At 52.7% G+C, this 21,569-nt stretch overlaps 1 protein-coding gene across 1 annotated transcript in view; it reads right to left on the bottom strand.

Moving 5' to 3' along the window:
• Window positions 1–21,569, bottom strand: part of DCHS1 (dachsous cadherin-related 1) — a 48,185-nt gene that overhangs the window by 13,259 nt on the left and 13,357 nt on the right. Inside the window, exons 3-10 of the mRNA XM_026048343.1 lie at window positions 11,679–11,867; window positions 11,354–11,585; window positions 10,077–10,313; window positions 8,917–9,936; window positions 8,549–8,736; window positions 2,725–2,821; window positions 2,392–2,549; window positions 198–1,032 (exon numbers count right to left, since the gene is read on the bottom strand). Of these exons, the coding sequence (XP_025904128.1) occupies window positions 198–1,032; window positions 2,392–2,549; window positions 2,725–2,821; window positions 8,549–8,736; window positions 8,917–9,936; window positions 10,077–10,313; window positions 11,354–11,585; window positions 11,679–11,867 (2,956 nt within the window). The remainder of the gene's footprint in view (window positions 1–197; window positions 1,033–2,391; window positions 2,550–2,724; window positions 2,822–8,548; window positions 8,737–8,916; window positions 9,937–10,076; window positions 10,314–11,353; window positions 11,586–11,678; window positions 11,868–21,569) is intronic.

Here is a 21,569-nt window from a genome sequence, read left to right as displayed (position 1 = left end):
TAACAAAGATGGCAGGATCACACCAGCCAGGCACCATGCTCAGGGCTCCCCATGCCCTACTGGTCTCTCTTATCTCTGTGCAGCCCTGTGTCCCTCAGCCACAGTCCCCTCCAGTGTCCTGCATATTCCTGCATCCTCCTTGGCTCCTACATTCCCAGTGTCCCTGCCACCCACCCTGCATCACCATGGATCCTCACCAGTGCTGGGATTCAGGTGGAAGCGGCCATCACTGTTGCCTGCTCGCAACGAGTAGCTCACACGCCCATTCTCTCCCAGATCATCATCCTGGGCCACCACGTGCAGAGCCACAAAGCCTGTTGGCTGGTCCTCCATGACGCTGACAGCAGTGGGTGAGAGGAACACAGGCGTGTTGTCATTCTCATCGGTCACAAACACCCGGGCTGTCACAGCCGCTGAGAGGCGCTGGCTGACATTGCGGGCCTGGTCTGTGGCCTCCACCACCAAGAGGAAGGAGGCAGCAGCCTCGCGGTCGAGGCCCTGGCGCAGGGTCAGCAGCCCCGAGCGGCTGTCCAGCTGGAAGGGGGCCCCAGGGGGCTCCTGGCGCAGCAGAGCATAGCGCACCTGGCTGTTGGGACCCACTCCATCCCCATCCAGCGCCTGGAAGGTGAAGATGGATGAGCCAGCTGGGGTGTTCTCAGGCACCACGATGGTGATGGGGTCTTCAGGGAACGTGGGTGCCTGATCGTTGCAGTCCTGCACGTGGATCTGTACCAGCACCAGGCGGCTGGAGGGAAAGCCATGCTGCATGTCCTCAGCGCTCACCTGCAGCGTGTGCCGGGCTCTGACCTCATAGTCCAGCTCCCGGGCTGCAAAGATCTCCCCTGTCACGCTGTCGACGACAAATGTGCCATCCCCACCACCTCCTACTACTGTGTATGTCAGCTGTCCCCGTGCAGGAGCATCTGGGGGAGCCACAGAGCCGATCACAGACCCTGGCTTGACCCCCTCAAGGGGGTGCAGGGTCAGCACGGTGGCATCGGGCCGAGGTAGCACCCGGGAAGACGGCAGCACCTGTGAGGAGAGACAGCAGTGAGGGGTGCTGTGCTGCAGGGGGACACGGGGTGACACACAGAAGAAGAAAGGGCTGGTGTAGGGAGGCAAGGTCACAGGCCTTGCAGCCTAGTGGATGAGCAAGAACCTGAAAAACACACCGAGAATAAGTAGAGGCTTGACAAGAGTGAAAGAGCATCTTCACCTGGGTGGYTGTGGTGGACAGGGACAGAGAGGGCACTGCTGCCTGGGTTAGAGCCTGCAATGGAAGCCAACAGCAGCAGAAAGAGGTCTGCAAAACCTAAGCAAAGGGTAAGCGGGGAGGAAAGGCTCATCCAGACAGGAGATGCAGAGAAGACACACAGGTCACAGAATCACAGACTGATGAGGTTGGAAGTGATCTCTGGAGATCTACCTCCTGGTCATTCAGTATGACCCAAAGATAAATAAATGCTATCACCATTTTTAKTAAAGATATGGAAATTAAATCAGGGATGAGGGGCAGCTGCCAATAGGAGTGAGAATACACAAAAAGCAATAGTGTCATTTCAAGGCAAAATGCGCTGATGGACTTGGTGAACCAGGCCAGGGAGACAGGGAAAGGAAACAGAGCAGAACCGTCAGCCCAGAGGGGAATCAGACCACTAAGCAAGTAGCTATGTTATGGGGATACGAATGAGCACTTTGGGGACAACCAACCTGCCAGCCCAGCCTCAGTACTTCGAAGGCTGTAGAGCAATGTTGGAGACAAGAACAGTTACCAACAAGACACAAAGGAAACAGAATAAAACATCCTGCAGGATGCTAAAGGGAGATTTACCAGGCTAACATGAGATTTTACAAACACAAATGAAATACGACACATCTAATTCGCCCAGCCTTTAGTTGAACTCTGATGCAGCAGCAAATAGAAGATCATTTATTAAACTGATGAGAGGAGTGGTAYAGGAATTGCCATGTCATAAGAAAAAGGCTAAAAGACCAAATGGCTCAAGGATGGTACTGAGAAGACCTCTAAGTTGAGAAGAGGTGGCTCTTGGTACAGATATTTGCTATTAGGAGGTGCAAGAACAAAAGCAAGCTGTGTGCAGTATGAGCTTGCTAATGGTCTTAAAGGGCACTGCTGGGACAGAAAAGCAGCAGAACAGTGAATGCCACCTGCATGGCCTTGGGAACTGCAAGGACAGGAAGATGTGTCACAGCATCCAGGGAAGGAGCATTGATCAGGGAGAAACTGGAGTCTCTGCTGTAAAATGAAACTCATCGCTAAGAAACAAGAGAAGGCTGAGGGCGCCCTGGGATCAAGGTCTGGGGGTGGAAAGGTAGGGAGGAAGACTGCCAAGTAGCTGAATGGTGTGCAGGAAGGAGGGAGCGGGGTACCTGGATGCGTATGATGGCCGAGGTACTGCGCGGCACAGCGCCTCGGTCGCTGGCTGTCACAGTGAAGATGTACTCAGCATGATCAGGGCGGCGGAGCACCGTGGCGGTACGCAGCTCTCCTGTGGCCACGTGCAATGTGAAACGCTCTGCCCAGGCTCCTGCAGAGAGAAGGAGGAGAATGCTGCAGGGAGGAACAGGGACAACAGGGAATAGGTGGCACAGGAGCAGGAAGCATGGCACAGCACAGTTTGTGCAGCAAGCATCTATCCACCCACGAGAGTCACAGCCACAGGGCACAGAGTGGCAATAGGTAGCCACTTCAGCAGCTCATACCTGTCAGTGAGTAGATGATGGTCCCATTCTCACCCTCATCTGGGTCCTTGGCCTGCAGGGAGGCTACTAGAAGTCCTGATGGCTTCTCTTCCAGCACCTGCAACACAGCATGGGCAGTGGATGAGTGGCACTGAGCATCTCCAGACCCACTGTGCAGGATCTTTGTGGCCCTGTGGCAGCCCTGCACCTCACCAGGGCTCAGATCCATCCAGCCCAGCTCCACAGCAAAAGAGCTCCAGTCTCACAGCCTCCTCCCACTGCACCAGCCCAGGCYGCAGCACGAGCAGGGCACTGGCAGGAGGACACCACATTGCACAGGTAACACGCAAAGCCTCCTCTAATTATAACTAGGGGAAATGCAGGGTCCTGCAGAAATTCTCGTTCTCTCTACCCTGTCAGACCCCTTCAGACACAAGCACAAATGTTTGTGCTGACACACATAGAGTTAGATACCAGCAATAGGGCCATTTCCTCAGTTCTCGGCATCACCCCAATGGAGTCCTCTGCAATCTGCAAACGCAGTGACAGCTCCTCTGGGCCTGGACTCATTAACTACTGGGATTCTTCTTACTCCTTTGCTCCCAGTTAGCACTGCTGACTGACTATCTGCAGTCCATTAAGACCAATGCTATGTGCTAATACCCCAGGGTACCATCAAGGTCTTAATTCTGCGTGTGCACAATGAACCCTAAGCCCACAGCTGCACAGTCACCAGCTTCCTAGTAGAGACCTTTGTATGCAGGCACTTTTCCTGGATATTTCTGGAAATGGATGTCTCCCCATCACCGTCGGCACAGAGTCCTTGCTTGTATTCACCCAGCAAGAGCGCCAGGCACTTACACGGCCCAGCTCCTGCCATCCCGCCACCAGCACGCACCACCACAGAGCTCGCATCCACGCCTTGCTGCACGCACCAGCCCCATGGAGCCAGTGGTGCTGGGCACTTGCAGAGGGTGGCCTTTTGACACACGCATGGAAAAGACGAGCAGAATCCAAGCAAGGATGCGGGGAAAGAGCAGGTAAGCATTAATGCCGCTGCATGAGCTGCTGGTACCAGCTCCATGCTGGTGGCACGCAGGAGAGGGGACCAGCAGAGCTAGGCTTGCTTAGTCAGGCCAAGCAGTGATGTGACTGCTCTCTGTAAACACTAGGAGGGGGAGGGAAATTCCAAGCAGGGAGAAGAGCTGTTTAAGCAAAAACAGTGTTGGCATGAGAACAAATGAGTATGAAGTGGTCAGAAATTAGTTTAGGCTGGAAATTAAGAGACGGTTCCTAACTACCAGATCAAGAAATCTGGAACAGCCTTCACAGCGACGATGGAGGCAGAGGGCCTTCTAAATATAGCTTGGCTGCTCTACGAGAACGAGTGTTTGCGTAGACACCTCCAGCTGGGGCCATGCCTCCTAAGGGGCCTCTGAGCCCCTTCCAGCCCCTCTCCTATAAAAGGCTGGGTAGAATCTGCCCCCCTCAGCCGTGCCCAGTTGTCTCTGACATGGCACAAGAGGCTCCTGCTTTGCAGGCATGGTCACGCTCCTCTCCTACAAAGGATTGAGTTCCATCTCAGGAAAGTGGTGACCTGGTCCAGGAGTCAAACAAGGAGCACCCACGCAGGCTTCACGTGCAAATGTCATTTCAGGCACATGGGTGGCAGCAGAAGTGCTCTTGCCTCAGGGAAGCCCTCAGCTGGGTAAGACAGGCAGGCTTGTCCAGGTATCTGCCCTCCAAGAAGGCAGCACAACCACCAACTTGAACCAAACACCAAAACACTATCCTACTCAGTGGCATAGGTTTGGCAGTGGCYGGCAGTGGGTATATGGAGAAGACACAAAGAAATAGGACAAGCATGGAGTAATCCTCCTCTAAAACCTTCCCAGCTTCCAGCAGTCTGTGGCTAAGTCACTTCCTGAGCCACAGATTATATTTTTGTCCAGCAGTCTTTGATGGATTTTTTTTTCTTTCCATGAATTCATCTAATTTTGAACCCATGCAACTTTTGGCAATGATTTCACAATTTAATTATGCTCTGCGTGCAAAAGTACTGTCCTTGTTTATTTTAAACCTGCAGGCTGGTCATTTCCTATGGAGCGTCTTAGTTCGTGTACTGCAAGAAGAGCAAGTAGTGTGACTTTCCCTGTGCCATTTACTGCACATCTCCACTGTATTCCTGCAATCTCCTCCACACCAGAGAACGTTCAAATCATTTCTCCCTGCGTGGAAACCATTATGTGCTGCAGATCATATTAACAACCTTCCCTGAACATTTCCTAGTGCTGCTGCTGATTTAGTGGAATGGAGGCAGGGGTGCGTGGCATCTGAGATGGTGGGTAATAATGTTCTCTCTTTGTCCCTCTTCTAGTGATACTCATCTTTTCATTTGCCTTTTTGACTGCTGCTGAGCCTTGAGCTGATTTTACCCAAAACATTCTCAGTGATAGCCCCAATCTTCTCCTTAAACTTCAAGAGCCAGTTCAAAGCCCACCACTGTGTAAATGAAATTCAGATTGCTTTTTGTCATGTAGATTACTTCCCAGCTATGAACTTCAYCTATCAACTTCTTTACTAGGTAAATGGTAGCACAGGATCCTCCTAGAGTTCCCCACATGCAGCCCTCATCTCTACTGCTTCGAATAGACCAGCATCATCAGCAAAACATCACTCTTTCTGGGGAATATATGAAAATGCTGAATAGCAAAGATACCAGCACTCATCCTAGGCACCCCACCAGCAACATCCTGCCTCTGCGAAAACAGACCACTTATTGCTTCCTTTTTCTCCCTTCCCTTTTCCTAGTCATTAATCCTGGGGAGGATCTGTGCCTGATGCAGCTCCTGTGCAAACACCGCCTGTTCACGAAAGCACTTTGCCGATGTGTTCAGCAAGCTGTTGTCATAGATTCAGCATGAGAGACCCTCTACTTCATGCACAAAAAGCACAGAAACTCCTCTCTATTCTGTCTAATTAAGGCTGGTATGAATAATTCACTGTGCACCTTTTCTATAAATCCCTTAGCTTTGCATTTATCATTTATTTTTTCCTTTTCCCTCCGAGCMATTTTTTTACACCTAGATCTTGATTAACACTGACTTGTTCCTGGGCTTCAACCTCCTGTGGCAGTGYTTCTAGCAGGAGTGCTTCAAACCAAAGCATTCAGATATTTGTTCTGCTTGGGCTGTTGCAGCATTTACTAGTCTTCACAATTAAATCTGGCCCAGCCTTGCCTCATCTCCCTGAGGATGCACATGGACATGTGAGGAGTGCCCTTGTGGCCAAGAAGGCCAACGGGATCCTGCCTGCATCAGGAGGACGTTGCCAGCAGGTCAAGGGAGGGGATCCTGCCCCTCTGCTCTGCTCTGGGGAGGCCACATCTGGAGCATTGGGGGCAGTTCTGGGCTCCCCAGTATAAGAGGGATGTGGAGCTTCTAGAGAGRGTCCAGCGGAGAGCTACAAATATGATTAAGGGMATGGAGCATCTCCCGTATGAGGAAAGACTGTGAGTTGGGCCTGTTTTCTCTGGAGAAGAGAAGGTCGAGAGGGGATCTGATTAATATGTACCTGAAGGGTGAATGTAGGGAGGAAGGGGCCAAGCTCTTCTCGTTGGTGGCCAGTGACAGGACAAGGGGTAATGGGTGTAAGTTGAAACCCAGGCAGTTCCATCTCCAGGTGAGGAGGAACTTCTTTCCTGTGAGGGTGACAGAGCCCTGGCACAGGCTGCCCAGGAAGACTGTGGAGTCTCCTTCTCYRGAGGTCTTCAAAACCCACCTGGATGCCACCCTGTGCCCCAGGCTCTGGGTGTCCCTGCTGGAGCAGGGGGGTTGGACTAGAYGATCTSTAGAGGTCCCTTCCAACCTTAATGATTCTGTGATTCCGTTACAGGAGATGGTGTCAAAAGTCTTGCTCAAGTCAAGGTAGACAACATCCACATCTCTCTCCTCATCCATCCAGCACGTCATCCCATCACAGAAGGCTACCAGGTTGGTCAGTCATGACTTCCCCTTGGTAAATCCATGCTGACTACTCCTGATCACCTTCTTCTTGACATGCCTAGAGATGCTCTCTAGGATGAGCTGGTTCATTACCTTTCAGGGATGGAGGCAAAGCTGAGWGGCCTGTAGTTTCCTGGCTCCTTCTTGCCCTTTTTGAAGACTGGTGTGATGTTGGSTCTCCTCCAGTCCTCCGCCACCTCCCCTGCTCTCCATGACCTCTCAAAGGTGATGGAGAGCGGCTGAGCAATAATACCCACTAGGTCCCTCAGCACTCTTGGGTGCCTCCCATCTGGGCCTATAGATTTACGGGTGTCCAGTTTGCCTAAAYAATACCTAACCCAATCCTCCTTGCCCATCAGAAAGTCTTCTTCTCTCCCGGTTTTCTCTCTTGTGTCCAGGCTATGTAGTTTGTGGGGACTAGCCTTACCAGTAAAGACAGAAGCAAAGAAGGCATTTATTAACTCTGCCTTCCCTGCATCCTCCGTCACCAAGGCACCTTCTCCATTCAGCAGCAGACCAACGTGCTCCCTAGTCTTCCTTTTGCTGCTGATGTATTTGTAGAAGACCTTCCTGCTGTCCCTGACATCTCTTKCTAACTTTATTTCCAAACAGGTCTTGGCCTTCCTTGTTGCATCTCTGCGTTCTCTGACAAGGTTCCTACATTGTTCCCATGTGGTCTGGCTCTTCTTCCACGTTGCATATGTTCTCTTTTTCTCATTAAGTTTCCCCAAGAGCTCTTTGCCCAACCACAGGTCTCCTGCCCCCATTGCTTGACTTCCTTCTTGTAGAAATGCACTGATCCCGAGCTTGCAGAAAGTGGTGTTTGAATATTAGCCAACTCTCCTTGGACACCCTTTCCTTCTAGGACCCTGGTCCGGGAGATTCTTCCAGGGAGCTCCCTGAAGAGGTCAAGATTGAACCAAAGAAGCCATTTAGTAACCCATACTTGCATGGGAGCATCCCAGAGCATCCAAGTGCCTCAGGAACCCTCACATCCTGGAGTCCATTGCAGAGCCCGCTGCACGGGTGTGCTGCAAGTGTCCCCAAGGACGTGCTGCAGATACCCCATCTGAATAGTGGCACTCCACAGAGGCTGTTCATGTGACAGGCCTGTCATCCCCAGGGATCACAAGAAGAGGCATCCTCTGCCCACTGAGCTCCCTTGCCTGTGCCCTGCTGCTTGTGGCTCTGGAGAGCCCTCACCTAGTCCTTCTGCAGAAGAGCAGACAGGGTGCCAGCAGAAGGGAGGCAGGGTAGCTCCCTCGCACCGAGCAGCACAGGCGTAAGCAAGACTGCAGCACATTGTGCCTGTGCGACTGCTGCCACCAGCCAGGGCCCAGGGGCAAGGCGGGCTGGCGCCCATAGCATGTACTCATCTCTCACTCTCATGAAACCTCTGCGAGTGCAAAGGTAAGCTGGGCAGCTCTTCCCTGCCCACACACAAAGCCAAGTAGCTCATCAGAAAGCCCTGAGACACAGGAAACAGCACCTCATGCCTCCCTGCTTGCCCGTGTCCACTATGGCTCCACTGGGTTGGGTCTGGGCTCCTTCCACCCTCCCTCCTTGCAGACATGTGTGAATCAACCACTCCTCTCTGTAAGTCACTATCAGTGCTCACCCTCTCCATGCATATGAGCGTACCAAGGGCATGCCTATTTTACCACATCTTCCTCACATTTGCCAGACTGCATGAATGCAACTCATGCTTGCTTCACCCCCACCCCAAAAATGCCCTAGGACATCCTTCCGACTTTTCCTCCTGCAGCATCCCCCAGCCTCTTGGGCTCCCAGGCCCCTGTCTCCCYGGTCTAAGGCACAGAAAAGGCATGTGTGTTCCCTACCTGCACCGGAAGCTCCTGACCACTGGCCACGTGAAGGAACGCAGGAGCATTGTCATTCTCATCCAGCACAGTGACGTAGACGGTTCCAGTGGCACTGCGGGGCGGTGCGCCCCCATCCTGCACAATCACCAACAGCTGGTAGCCAGACTGCTGCTCCCGGTCCAGGCTGTGTTTTGTGCTGAGCTCTCCTGTGAGGGAGAAGAAGGGACAAGGATCAGCCCAGAGATCTCTTCAGAAACAGGTCCATACTTAGGTACATTATGGGGAAACTCAGGACCAAGATGCTGGCAGAGCAAAATTCTGCCAGCCTGGGCTGTATCACKTCGGACCTGCCCTGGGTCTCCCCTAGGAAGCCAGCAGCCTCTCACCTGTCTGCATATGGATAAGGAAGTTGGGGTCATGCTGGAGCAGGCGGTAGGTGAGCCGACTGTTCTGTCCGGCATCCCGGTCGCTTGCCATCACCCTGCCCACGCTGCTACCAGGTGCCTGGTTCTCAGGGATGGTGAAGAAGTAGCGTTCCTCACTCAGCCGGGGGCTGTTGTCGTTCTCATCAGTGATGCTGACCCGTACTGTGCTGGTGCCTGTTTTTCGGGCTTCTCCTCCTGCACCGCTTCCTGCTGCTGAGGCCAGCACCGTGAGCACATACAGGTCCCGCATCTCCCGGTCCAAGGCACTTTTGACATAGAGCCAACCACTCTCAGGCATGATGCCAAAGCTGGCAGCATCCCCATCAGCACGCAAGTGGTAGACTAGGGACGTGGCTTCCACGTCACGTGCTAGCGCCCGCACCTGCAGGAAGCGTGTGGAGACAGGCACTCCCTCCCGCACCTCCACACGGTAGGTGAGCGTGTCAAAGATGGGCCCGTTGTCGTGCTCGGCCTGCACGTGCACCAGCAGAGTGAAGGTAGAGCTGAGCTGGGGAACGCCACCATCCCGGGCCACAATGGCCAGCCCATAGGCAGCACTGGCTTCGTACTGCAGGGCCCCCATCAGTCGCACTGCCCCCGAGGAGCGCTCCACGCTGAAGATACCATCTCCTCCTGAAACTAGCTCAAAATGCACCTGACCATTGGCACCGCTGTCCCGGTCCTCGGCTTGCAACGTGTACACTGTGCTCCCAGGCTCTGTGGCCTCCGGCAGCAGGATAGAGTCGGAGGGGGCTGGGAACACTGGCACGTTGTCATTCACATCTAATACAGAGATTTTCACACGTGTGTTGCTATAGGCAGGGGGTGAACCACTCCGGGCCTGGATATCCAGGGTGAGGACAGCCTGGGTCTCATGATCAAGAGGCAGACTGGTGCAGAGTTGCCCCGAGCCAGAGTCAATGGAAAAATAGCCATGAGGATCCCCCGAAGAGATGGAATAGAAGATGTCATCAGCATGACCTGTGGGCACAGAAAAAAAGACAGGAGCAATTTGTGTACCCAGCTCACCTCCTCAGCTTACTACAGTCAGTGTCAAGGCTGGGCAGTGCCACCTAGTCTGCCTCAGCCACTGTCCTTTACAGTCGCAGATAAGTACACACCTGGAGGGTTCTGGGCCTGAACAGCCCCAACACTGGCACCTGGCAGCACGTCCTCAGGCACTGTGAAGAAGTACTGAGCCTGCTCGAAGACAGGAGGTGAGACGGTGCCCTCCACAATGCTGATATTCACCCGGGCATTCATCTGTGCCTGCAGGCCTCCACCATCTCGTGCAGAGATCACTAGTTGCACCAGCGTGTTGGCTTTGCCACTCAGGGACCATGAGAGGGAGATGACACCTAGAGAGGAAAGCAGCTCAGGAGGGTGCTATGCTGCACCCAYGGCCTGTCATCTTCCACCCTCAGAACAGGCCCTTTGCCTTGCGAAAGCACAGGCCTGGAAAAAAAAAGACCTAAAGAGGCAGCAAATAGGGAGGAATTTAGCACAGGAGAGCTGGCACAAAGGAGGAGAACCCACCCACAAGAGACCCCTCTAGCCCTCCCTCCTCACCTTGAAGCCAAACCCTGAGCTAAGCAGCAGTAAGATCTTGGGGAGACAAACCAGAAGGCAGCTCTTGGGAGAGAAAAAAAAAGAGGGAACGGGAATTCTAGGGGTGCAGGGCAAGGATTGGGGCAGTAGCAAGTGGTGGGATCTGGACTGTGAGGGAACTCCTGGAGTGAGGGTAGGACAGATGGACTTAATGGGGCAAGCCTACAAAGGAGGTGGCCCTGCATTAAGTTGACCCGCAGGCCTTCCCTTTCCCAGCCATGTTCTGAGGACTTGTGGAGCAGCACAGAGAGGGACTGACATCTGTGCTGAGCACAGGCCACCCTGCTTGGCCTGCTGAGAGCCCTATTGCTGCATGCAACCATGGAATCACCCAACAGAAACCACTCTGGCTTTGGTATCCAAGGCAAGGTAGAAAAGAGGAAGCCAGGCAGAAAGTTGGGACCAAGGAGGACAGAGCATTGGTGGAGAGGGAACCAAGCAGGGGAGAAGAGGGAACTGGGCAGGGAGAAGGAGCCAAGGAGGGGACAGCCAGATGGGGCAAAGCCAGCACCAGGCAGGAAGACAAGTGCAGGGAGCCAGGGACAGGGAACAAGGAAAGGGATCGCAGAGGTGACAGAAAAAACAAGGCAGGAAGCAGAAACAAGGGAGCAGTGAGCAAGCCTGTAAAGGGGCATACAGGGACTAAGGAAGCTGGGGCCTGGCAACGTGTCAGGAGAGAACTAGACATTCTGCGGGGGCAGCCTGCACAGSAGGGGTGGCCATGCATTGCCCCCTGCCAGGCTTTACCCCTGCCTGCATCCCGCTGCCCTGGCTATCCCGGAGCTCTCACCTGTGTCCTTGTTGAGGGAGAAGAGTGGGGGGGTGTTCCCCAGGACAATGCGGTAGGTGACTTTCCCATGCAGCCCCTCGTCCTTGTCGTGAGCAGTGACGCGCAGCACAGCAGTGCCTGGCATGCTCTGCGTGCTGATGCTGACTGCGTAGTCCAGCGGGTAAAACACCGGCCGGTTGTCATTCACATCCTCCAGAAAAACCTTCACGTACACCATGGAGTTGAGGCCGCCCTGAGGAAGGACCAGAATAGACGAGGGCAGTTGCACCGCTGACATGGCGCCCAGTCGGCAGTACCGCATCCCCGCCACCTCTCCTGCACTCACCCCGTCCACAGCGGTGATGGTGAAGTCGTAGGCAGACGTGCCCTCATCACRGTCCAAGGGCTGCACAGTACACAGCTGCCCCGTGCTCTCATCAATGCTGAACTGCGTGGGGACAACACTGCCAATGCCGGAGCCGATGGAGTAGGCCAGGGAGCCGAAGGGGCCGCTGTCCGCATCTGTGGCTGTCACCTGGGTGGGAGGAGGCACTATATGAGCAGGGCCAGCAATATCTCCATGGCATCTGGATGGAGACCACCAGCCTGGTAGAGCTGGATCACCGTCCCCTTCACAGCCCAGAGCTGCCTCCTGTTCTTGGGCCCTCAGAGCTGGCGTCAGTCCAGCAGACAGACTGGGACCTCCTCAGTTCTGCAGTCATCGTTGAAAATAAATCACTGCTTCCTCTGCAAGGAAGACGAGGCCTCCCGGGGCTGCAGGCGGTCATGGGGCACCCCTAGGTGCAAGCTCTACTGGCCCCAGAGATGGCCCGGGGCAGGCAAGCAAGCACTGTAGACTCCTACGAGTGCTGCCCTGCTTGCTACCCACACCACCAGAGGTGCCTGCATTGCCAGAGGTTCCTGGGTCTCCCTTCCTGCATCCCAGGGCAGCATCCACAGCCCAGGCCGAGGGCGCTGCCCCTGCAAAGGGCAAGGAGCACACTGGGGGCAGACGGGAAGGCGAAGCCTCTCACAGGTGCCAAGGGAAGAGCAGCCACGTGTCCCCAGCTTGCTCAGCCAAGGGCAGCCCATGCAGGCTCAGCAGCTGCCTTTGACTTCAGCCTTTTCTCCCCCAAGAGGACTTCTAGGACAACAAGCGCAGCAAAACCTCCCCCTTCCTCTCCACAGTCCAGCTCAGTCCCACTGTCTGAGCTCTAAACTCCATGGGTTGGGACCTGAAGATGACGACAAGGGTGGTCCTGTCTGTGACAGCCACAAGAGTGGCACTAGCTGCTGTAGACATGGCAGAAGGATCTGACGTGCTCCTCGCAGCTCAGGCCAGCAGCAAAAGGCTCCTTCCCTGTGCTCCAGCATCCCTGCCACGGATCGTCCACCAGCTGGGAGCTCCAAGTGAGAACAAAGCTTGAGGACAGAGCCAGGAAGGAGGCAGCTGGGCCAGGCTCGGGTGAAGCGGAGTTCAGGCCTCGTCAGCCACAGCTCCTCCCCGCAGCAGCGCAGGGGCCTCGGCTCCTGTGAGTGAGAGCGCAGGAACGCTGCGCGCGCGCCAAGGAAAGGGCCCAGCTGGGGGCTGCAAACAGCTTTCTTGCGGCCGGCCCCCCAACCTGAACCCTGCGCACGTCCCCAGAGATGGGGGAGCAGCAGGAGACYGCTCAGGGTGCGACTGAGATGGCAGAAGTAGTTCAGGTCCAGGTGAGGCCTCTTCCCCACCAGACTTTCCTACACTCTGCACCCCAGCAGGGAGGTGCTGCCTGCACCGGCCCCCTCCGCTCTCCTGCGTGAACTTTTCAAGGCCCCAGAAGGAGCAAGCAGCACCCGCAGCTCCTCCTCAGCAGCCCCACTGCCCACGGCACCCCCAAGCGCAATGCAAGAGGGGCGATCCTGCGAGACGCCGCCAGCCAGCACTGCGTTCCCTCTGCAAGGACTCGTTCCCCGTGCAAGGACGGGCCCTGCGACTGCACAGCAGCTGCTGGAAGAAGCACCATGAAACAGGATCCCCTCTTCCTGTTCCAGCTGCAGAACACTCAGAGCCACAGGTGCCACGGGAGCAGCCCAAATGTGAGCGAATGTCACAAAGCACTTGAGAAACGGGCTCCACCTGCCCCCCTTCTGCTTCTCGCCTCTTCCCTCCTGCTCCATGTCTCTTGGGGCATCCCACTTCTCTCAGCTCCGAGGAACAGCCTGTAGGCACCAGGAGCCCCCAGGTCGAGGGGGCCCCTGTSTCCAGGGGTCACCCCAGGCCTGACGGGCTGTGCCGCAGCGGTGCCCGGCCTGGGCAGCGCAGCAGGGCTATACGTGCGTAGCCGGCACAGGCGAGGCGTAACACGCGGGCCTCAGCCCGACAGGACTGTGACAGGCTCAAAGCAGAAAATCCCATCACCAGCCCCAGTAGCACGCTGCCGGTGTCAGCAAAGCAACAGGAGGGCAGAAAGTGAGGGATCTGACGATAAGGACCAAYGGCAGCTGGAGATGCTCATTTGAGAGCATAAATCTGACCTTGCTGGCACTGCTGAAACAAGGTGGGAAAGGGAAGTAGCTGCAATTGAAATAATCCCTTGGAACAAATTTGGCAGCGGAAAAGGCCATGAGAAAGTGACATTATCTGCTTCTGGATGTGATAAATTACTGCATGAGTTGCTTCCAGGCTTTATTTACCCCTTCTTGTAAATTTGCCTCTTATTTCTAGCTCACATTTTGCCTGACCTCAGTGACTATCTACCAATCTTTCCTGTCTTTGTCAGATTGAGGGGGCTGGTATTTCTGGGAGCCTCCTCCCTGTTGGTGTTGGGATGCTGGTGATGGGTGCTGCAAGCCCTTCTTCAGAGAAACCAAACAGGGAGGTTGCTCTGCTCAGTCTCATAAGAGGACAAGTTTCTAGACTTGAAGTTATAATTCTCTTCTGACCCCTGAACACTAAATGCAGATGTTGCCTCTTTGGAGGTGACAGGAGAGGCCTGGTTCTGTGTCTGGAAACAGTGCGYAGTCTGGGTGCCCCAGTATAAGAGGGATGTGGAGTGGGTCCAGCAACAAGCAACCAAGATGATTAAGGGACTAGAGCATCTACCCTATGAGGAAAGATTAAGTGAGCTGGGCCTGTTTATCCTGGAGAAGAGATGGTTGAGAGGGGATCTAATTAATATGCATGAATTAATATGTAAAATATCAAACTGGGGTGATACACTTAAAGCAGCTAAGTTGTGTGCCGCTTGTTGTGCTAGAGATTTAACTAGTAATGTTCACAGGTGTTACGGATGGAAATGCTCCTTAAGTTTTTGAGCTAGTACGGCTGCCAAAATAAGAGCCTCTTCCAAATGAGCTGCTTATCAGTCTCAAAGTGTTCTAAAGYGCACGTCAGCTGCTTTAATGCCATGCACAGCAGCAAGCTCTTGAATAAGAATAAAACATTTTCCTTTTGCTCCCCTGGCCAATGGCTCTGCTGTTTTCAGAGCAGCTCAGATGTCCCACTCCATCCTCTGGGCTTACTGTGCTAAGGTATCCTCTGGAAATCCATCTTTCTGCCACAGGAGCTAGATCAGACTTTGGGAATTGGAAAGAAGTAGAAGAGCTSTCTCTGACAAGCAGTATCAGAGAATCACAGAATCCTTAAGGTTGGAAGGGACTTTTAGAGATCATCCAGTCCAACCTCCCTGCACACAAAGGGTCACCTAGAGCATGTTACACATGATTGCATCCAAGCGGGTTTGGAAGATCTCCAGAGAAGGAGACTCCACAACCTCTCTGGGTTGCCTGTGCCAGTGCTCTGTCACCCTCACTGTTAAGAATTTTTTCCTAAAGTTTCTGTGGATCTTTTGGTGCTTCTAGCACCCAGAGCCTCTCCAAGCAGGACTGTCCAATGGAGATGGCAGATGTAGCTGCAGAAGCAGGCAAGGCTCACAAAGCTCCTCACCTCATGCTTGCCTGGTATGCAGCTCCCCAGCCGGTTGGCCTGTCCCCTCGTGAAGCAGGGAGAGCCCTGGACCTAATTGCTGCAAAGTGAAATTGCCTGTCCAGAATGACATGAAATCTGTGTTTTTAAAAATGCACTTGTCTGCAAGCRAAATGCAAGCAAAATGCAGCCATGCTGCAACTGTGAATAGTACACAAAGTATTATTTCAGTTATTCTTACTCCATGCCTTGCCCTCTCATTCTATATCTGCAGAACCTTCCTGGGACAGCCCAGCCCGCTTGCAGCCTTGCACAGAATCCAMTCAGCCAAGGGGGATACTAATGTCCCTCCTGGCCATGGCCACACACCCTCCTGGCCATGGCCATATCCAGGCCCCAGCCCTTCTCCCACGTCCCTCAGCAAACCTTGTCTTGTGCCCCACAGAGCCCCACTCAGGAAGGTAATAMGGAAAAAGTAGCAGGCCGTGGAGCTGAGACAAGCAGACTTCAACCAGGGAACTGGCAAGTGGGATCTCATGGAAGGCAGCTCTGAAAGCCAAAGATGCTCAGGAAAACTGGCAGGCCTTCCAGACTGCATGCTCCAAGGACAAGATGAGTTMATCTCGGAACTTGAGTAAACAGGCAGATGTATCAGGAGACTGCTTTGGCTAAACAGGGGTCTTATGGCTAAGCCCCAAAGCAAAATGACAGCATGCAGGAGATGACAGCAGGGAGGATCTACAAAGGATTAATTTAGAAATACTGTCCAGACATACAGGGAAGGTGTCAGGAAAGTCAAAGTGAGACTGATACTTGCAAGGAAAAAAAAAATAAGGGCAATAAGAACTTCTACCACTGTACTGTTGGTAAAAGGCTGATTAAGAAAAATGTGAGCCATTTGTTGAAAGGGAGGGCTGATTTAGTGCCAGCAGACAAAGGTAAGGCTGAAGCACTCAATGTTGTCTTTGCCTCAGCCTTCACCAAGACTGCTCAGGCCTCTATACTGAGAGGAGGAACTCAAGAACTAGCACTGCTGGCTGAGGATGGTGACTCAGCCAGGGATTACTTCAGAAATTTGACACATATGAGTCCACAGGTCTCAACAGCTGCACCCATGGGTGCTGACTCTACCAAACTTCTTGGGCTACTCTTTAAAGGGTTGTGGAGATCTGGGGAGATCCCTGACAGCAAGAGAACTGTTGTTACACCCCACACTTAAAGAAGACCTCAGAGCAGCCTGCCAACACCTACACGGAGGTTATGGAGGAGACAGAGCCAGGCTCTTCACAGTGGTGCATAGCAGCAAGATGAGACAGCAGGTATAAGAACAAGAGATTCAGACAAGATATTGGGATTTTTTTTCCCCCCTGCCTGGGAAAGAGAAAGAAACAGGAACCCCTTTTCCCAAAGGCTACCGAGACCCACTGCGTTAGGCTTGAAACAAGTTCATACGAGTTAAAGATGCAAAATTTAATTCTCAACCCATATCTGCCACCAGACAGGTTAGGAGCTGTTCGACCTCGGTTGCAGGGCTTGCAAGGGCCACAGGCACCCCTTTGCCAGGGGATACCAAGGTCTGGCTGCTCTGTAAGTGAAAGGAGGTGACGGGGTGCAGGCAGGGCCCTCAACCAATAGCTGTGGTTTCACAGGGTCTGAATACAGCAGGCAAAGCCAGGTGCTGGAAACAGGGTTCCCACGGTCCCAGAGAGAGTAGGCAACGAACTAGGCCCTGGGTCCATCCAAGGAATCCAGATAGGGGCAAAAAAAGRCAGGGCCAGAGAAAAGGCTGCAACATGCACCTGAGGGGTGCATCCAAGAGACAAGTTACCCACAACACCACTCTGAAGTCCTTTCAGGAGCAGAGCTGGAAACAGGTAAACAACCTCACTGAGACCAAGGACAGGGGACCTGGGCCAGAGCTTAAACGGGGCCTTTGACCTATGGGCGGAGGGGACTGGGGGAGGGGATGCCAGGTGAGGCTGATTCGGGCCATGAAGGACTATTAATGGCCTCCGTGCCATGACACTCTCACTCACCTGTCTCTTTCAAGATGGTGTTTGTTTGAGATGGGCAATGTCACCTTGCACTGCTCTGCAGCAAGTACAACTCAGGCTGTTCTGCTAGCTAAGCGCAGGACAGCAGGAGTCAGCAGCCTCAGTCCTAGTTCACATTTGAGTCCTAACGAGATAGATGGGCAATTTTAAGGCTTACGCGGAAATAAGCTGCATATGTGATTTTTGTTGTTTCTTCCTTTCATCAGAGAATGGAAATAAGAGAATACAAGAGAGCATCTTCAAAACCACAATGTGCATCAGCATTAAGCAAGAGCTGGGCTGTGAAGGAAAATCAGAGGGAGGAAAATCATGATTCTGCTACTGAACAAGTGAAATGAGGATGAAGAGCGAGGGGAAGTCAAAAAAGATGTAGCCCTTAGATACAAAAGGCCACCCTGAGCATCCCCACACATCAGCATCCCAGTACAGGAATTAGGCAGCATGGAGGTCCAAAAGGAGACCAGGGCAGTGGAAATGGAGCTCAAGGCTCCAACAACATCCCCTGGGCAAAAGATTCTTTTCATTGCAGACTTCAAAGTGTACATTTTCCACACAGGCAGTTGTTATTCAGTGTTGCACCCATGCCCAGAACACAATGTGTAGAACAAATGCTAACAGCTCTTTAGTGGACCATAAGTCCTTAGAGGAAAGCCCAGCAGGCACTTTGTGCATGGGGCAGCCCTGCACGTCTACAGAAGTTGACCTGGCTGAAGGGATAGAGTGCAAATTTGCTGATGATACAGAACTAGGAGGAGTGACTGATACACTCAAGGGCTGTGCTGCCATTGAGAAGGGCCTTGAGAGGCTGGAGACATGAGCAGAGAGGAACCTCATAAAGAAACAACAGAGGGAAGCACAGAGCACTGCACTTATGGAAAAATCACTCCATGCACCAGGAAAGGCTGGGGGTGACTTGCTAGAAAGCAGCTCTGCAGAGAAGGACCTGGACATCCTGGTAGACAAGGGGACCRTGAGCCAGCAGTGTGCCCTGGTCTCCTAGGGTGCATTAGGCAGAGAGTTGTCAGCAGATCAAGGGAGGAAATCCTCCCCTCTGCTCAGCCCTGTTGGGTCATATCTGCAGTGCTGCGTCCAGTGCTGGGCTGCTCAGGACAAGGGGAACATGGAGCTACCGGAGCGAGAGCAGCATGCGGGCAAAAAGATGATTAGGCGACAGGAACATCTCTCATATTAGAGACTGAAATGACAAGGTCTGTTCAGCCTGGAGAAGAGATGACTGGGATAGGAGGGATCTTATCAGTTAAGATATGTTAAGGTAGGGTGTCAAGAGGATAGGACCAGACTCTTTTCAGCAGTGTCCAGCAATAGAATAAGAGGAAACAGACATGAACTGAAGCACATGAAGTTCCACCTGAATTTGAGGAGAAACTTTGTGAATGTGAGGGTGACAGAAAGCGGAGACCAGGTTACAAAGAGAAGTTGTGCAGTCTCCTCTAGAGGTATTCAAAACCCATCTGGATGTGATCCTTTGCACTGTGCTCTAGGTGATTCTGCTTGAGCAGSGTGGGTTGGACTGGATGATCTCCAGAGGTCCCTGCAAACTTTAATCAATTTGTGAAGCTGTGTGTGATTGCTGCAGAAGCTCCAGGTGACTCTTGCCTTCATTGCAGGGGTTGTTCAATCTCCCTCCCTGATAGAGGGATCACTTATTTTTTTTGCAAGGACAGGGATTCCTGGAGAGGCTTGTGTGATGGGTCACTGACAAGGGAGCATGTTTGCAACTGTGGGAAATTTTCCAGCTGACAGCATTTGCTTGAGGCCACGTGCACAATTCTCAGCCCCTCAGGTCTCACAGGTGATACCCAATGTGTTTACCACCCTCCCTTCGCTCAGCAACTCAAAACCACTGTTAATAAAGGCTGCAGCACCAACCCTATCTTGAAGAAGCACTGAAGGGCAAGTGAAYGCTCTCAGCATCTTGCTGCACTTGTAAGAGGCCACAGTAGGTGGCCAGTCCGGGTGATAAGGGTCATGAGACAAGCCAGTTAAACAGTCTGGAATCCTGCYTACTCAAATGTGGGATCTGTCCTCACTATTGCTATACTAAGGGCACTGATTAAAAAATCAGTGTCTAATTCCGTTTTGTTGCTTTGAAATCTCTTGAGAGGTCAATATTGCCAAAGTAGGACACTGCCGCCCCTGAGATAGTCTGGCATTTGCAGGAAAGGTGCAAAGGTCAGCTGACAAGAGCTGGAGACAGGCTGTGAAGTGGCCTGAGCAATTCTTTAATTCTTTGGGGAAAAAAAAAAAAAAAAAGAGGGAGAGAGAGAGACTGACATAAAATAGCTTGCACAACAAAAGGTCGGGAAGATTGGAAACACAATCCCGTTGGTGTAGATTATTACAACTCTGGAGAAGTTTTCTCCTGATGGAACATTCAGCCTGAAAATAGAATCAGTTTGTGATGCTCCAGACCATACTCTGATTTCCAGCTGGAAGGCTCTAAGGCTATTCAGCCAGGATGGCTGGGAAGCTCACTGATGGTCCATGGTGATGTAGCTGCTATGAACAGCAGCGAGCCCTAGGCCAACATTACAGTCCCATATGTGACGTGTAGTGAAGAAACATTCAGATGCATGAGGTGAAATTCACCATAACCAGCTTTGGACAACCACACTACTGTGATCACAGTGCAAGCATCTGCTTCTGAATCAAACATCCTGGGTCCTCTACAGAGCAAAATAGAGAGAAATGGGCAGGTAAGCTATTTGATGCACTATTCTAGTACAGAGATGCCCACACAGAAAGGTCCTCCATTTATGTGGTGAAGCATCATTGGTGCATGAGGAGCACCAATGACTGACAGCTGAGGGACGGAGGACTTGCCTTCAAGGACATGTTTGGTGCTAGGACTGTACCCTGCTCTACCAATATGTCCAGAAAACAAAACATGATCTCTGCTAAATAATAAGAACACACTTAGGGACTACATGCTCCTACTTCATTGAGGAAAACGCTGTTGATGCCAACTTTGATGTTAAGGTTGGCATATGATGCGGATGATCCCAAGCTGGGTGGAGTAGTCGACAATCCAGAAGGCTGTGCTGCCATTCAGAGGAACCTAGACAGGCTGGAGAGYTGGGCAGAGAGGAACCTCATGAGGTTCAACAAGGACAAGGGCAGGGTCCTGCACCTGGGCAGGAATAACCCCAGGCATCAGTACAGATTAGGGGTTGACCTGCTGGAAAGCACCTCCACAGAGAGGGACCTAGGAGTCCTGGTTGACACTAAGTTAACCATGAATCAGCAGTGTGCCCTCGTGGCCAAGAAGGCCAATGGGATCCTGGCTGCATCAGGAGGATGTTGCCAGCAGGTCAAGGGAGGGGATCCTGCCCCTCTGCTCAGCTCTGGTGAGGCCGCACCTGGAGCACTGTGTTCAGTTCTGGGCACCCCAGTATAGGAGGGACGTGGAGCTTCTCGAGAGGGTCCAGAGAAGGGCAACCAGGATGATTAAGGGAATGGAACATCTCTTGTATGAAGAGAGGCTGAGTGAGCTGGGCCTGTTTTCTCTGGAGAAGAGACGGCTCAGAGGGGATATGATTAATATGGATAAGTTCATGAAGGGGGAATGTAGGGAGGAAGGGGCCAAGCTCTTCTCATTGGTGGCCAGTGATAGGACAAGGGGTAATGGGTGTAAGTTGAAACACAGGCAGTTCCATCTCCATTTGAGGAGGAACTTTTTTCCTGTGAGGATGCCAGAGCCCTGGCACAGGCTGCCCAAGGAGGTTGTGGAGTCTSCTWCTCTGGAGGTCTCCAAAACCTGCCATGTGCTCTAGGTATCCCTGCTGGAGCAGAGGGGGTTGGGCTAGATGATTTCTAGGGGTCCCTTCCAACCTTAACCATTCTGTGGTTGTGTCTGTACCAGTGAGGTCAATGGTATCAGATCCCTACCTAATATCACTTTCTCTGTGAGAGACAGAAGCAAAGGTAACGTGTGCCCGAAGTTCACACTGGGACCATCCTCCTCAGGACCTCTATACACTATCAGAAGTTGTCTCAGAATGTGGCATTTCAGCTCCACATTCTGCAAACTGCAGTTCTCAGGAATGAGCTAAAAACACTACAGTTGTGTCTACTACTGAATAAAACCAGGTAGGGACTGTGCCCTGACCCTGTGTCCAAATGACCTTGAATGGCTGTTTTGGCATTGCAGTGGACTGGCTCTTCTGAAATCAGACAGAACCAAGATGGGAGCTATAAGTGCAGCAGTATGGACAAGCAAGGGCCCAAAGCTCAAATTCAAATCCTGATTCTCTTCTAT

This window comes from Nothoprocta perdicaria, unplaced genomic scaffold (genome assembly GCF_003342845.1).
Source record: "Nothoprocta perdicaria isolate Ctin4 unplaced genomic scaffold, notPer1 scaffold_535, whole genome shotgun sequence".
Classification (NCBI taxonomy): domain Eukaryota; kingdom Metazoa; phylum Chordata; class Aves; order Tinamiformes; family Tinamidae; genus Nothoprocta; species Nothoprocta perdicaria.
Note: the sequence above shows the minus strand (reverse complement) of the source record. Positions and strands in the feature narration are given on the sequence as shown.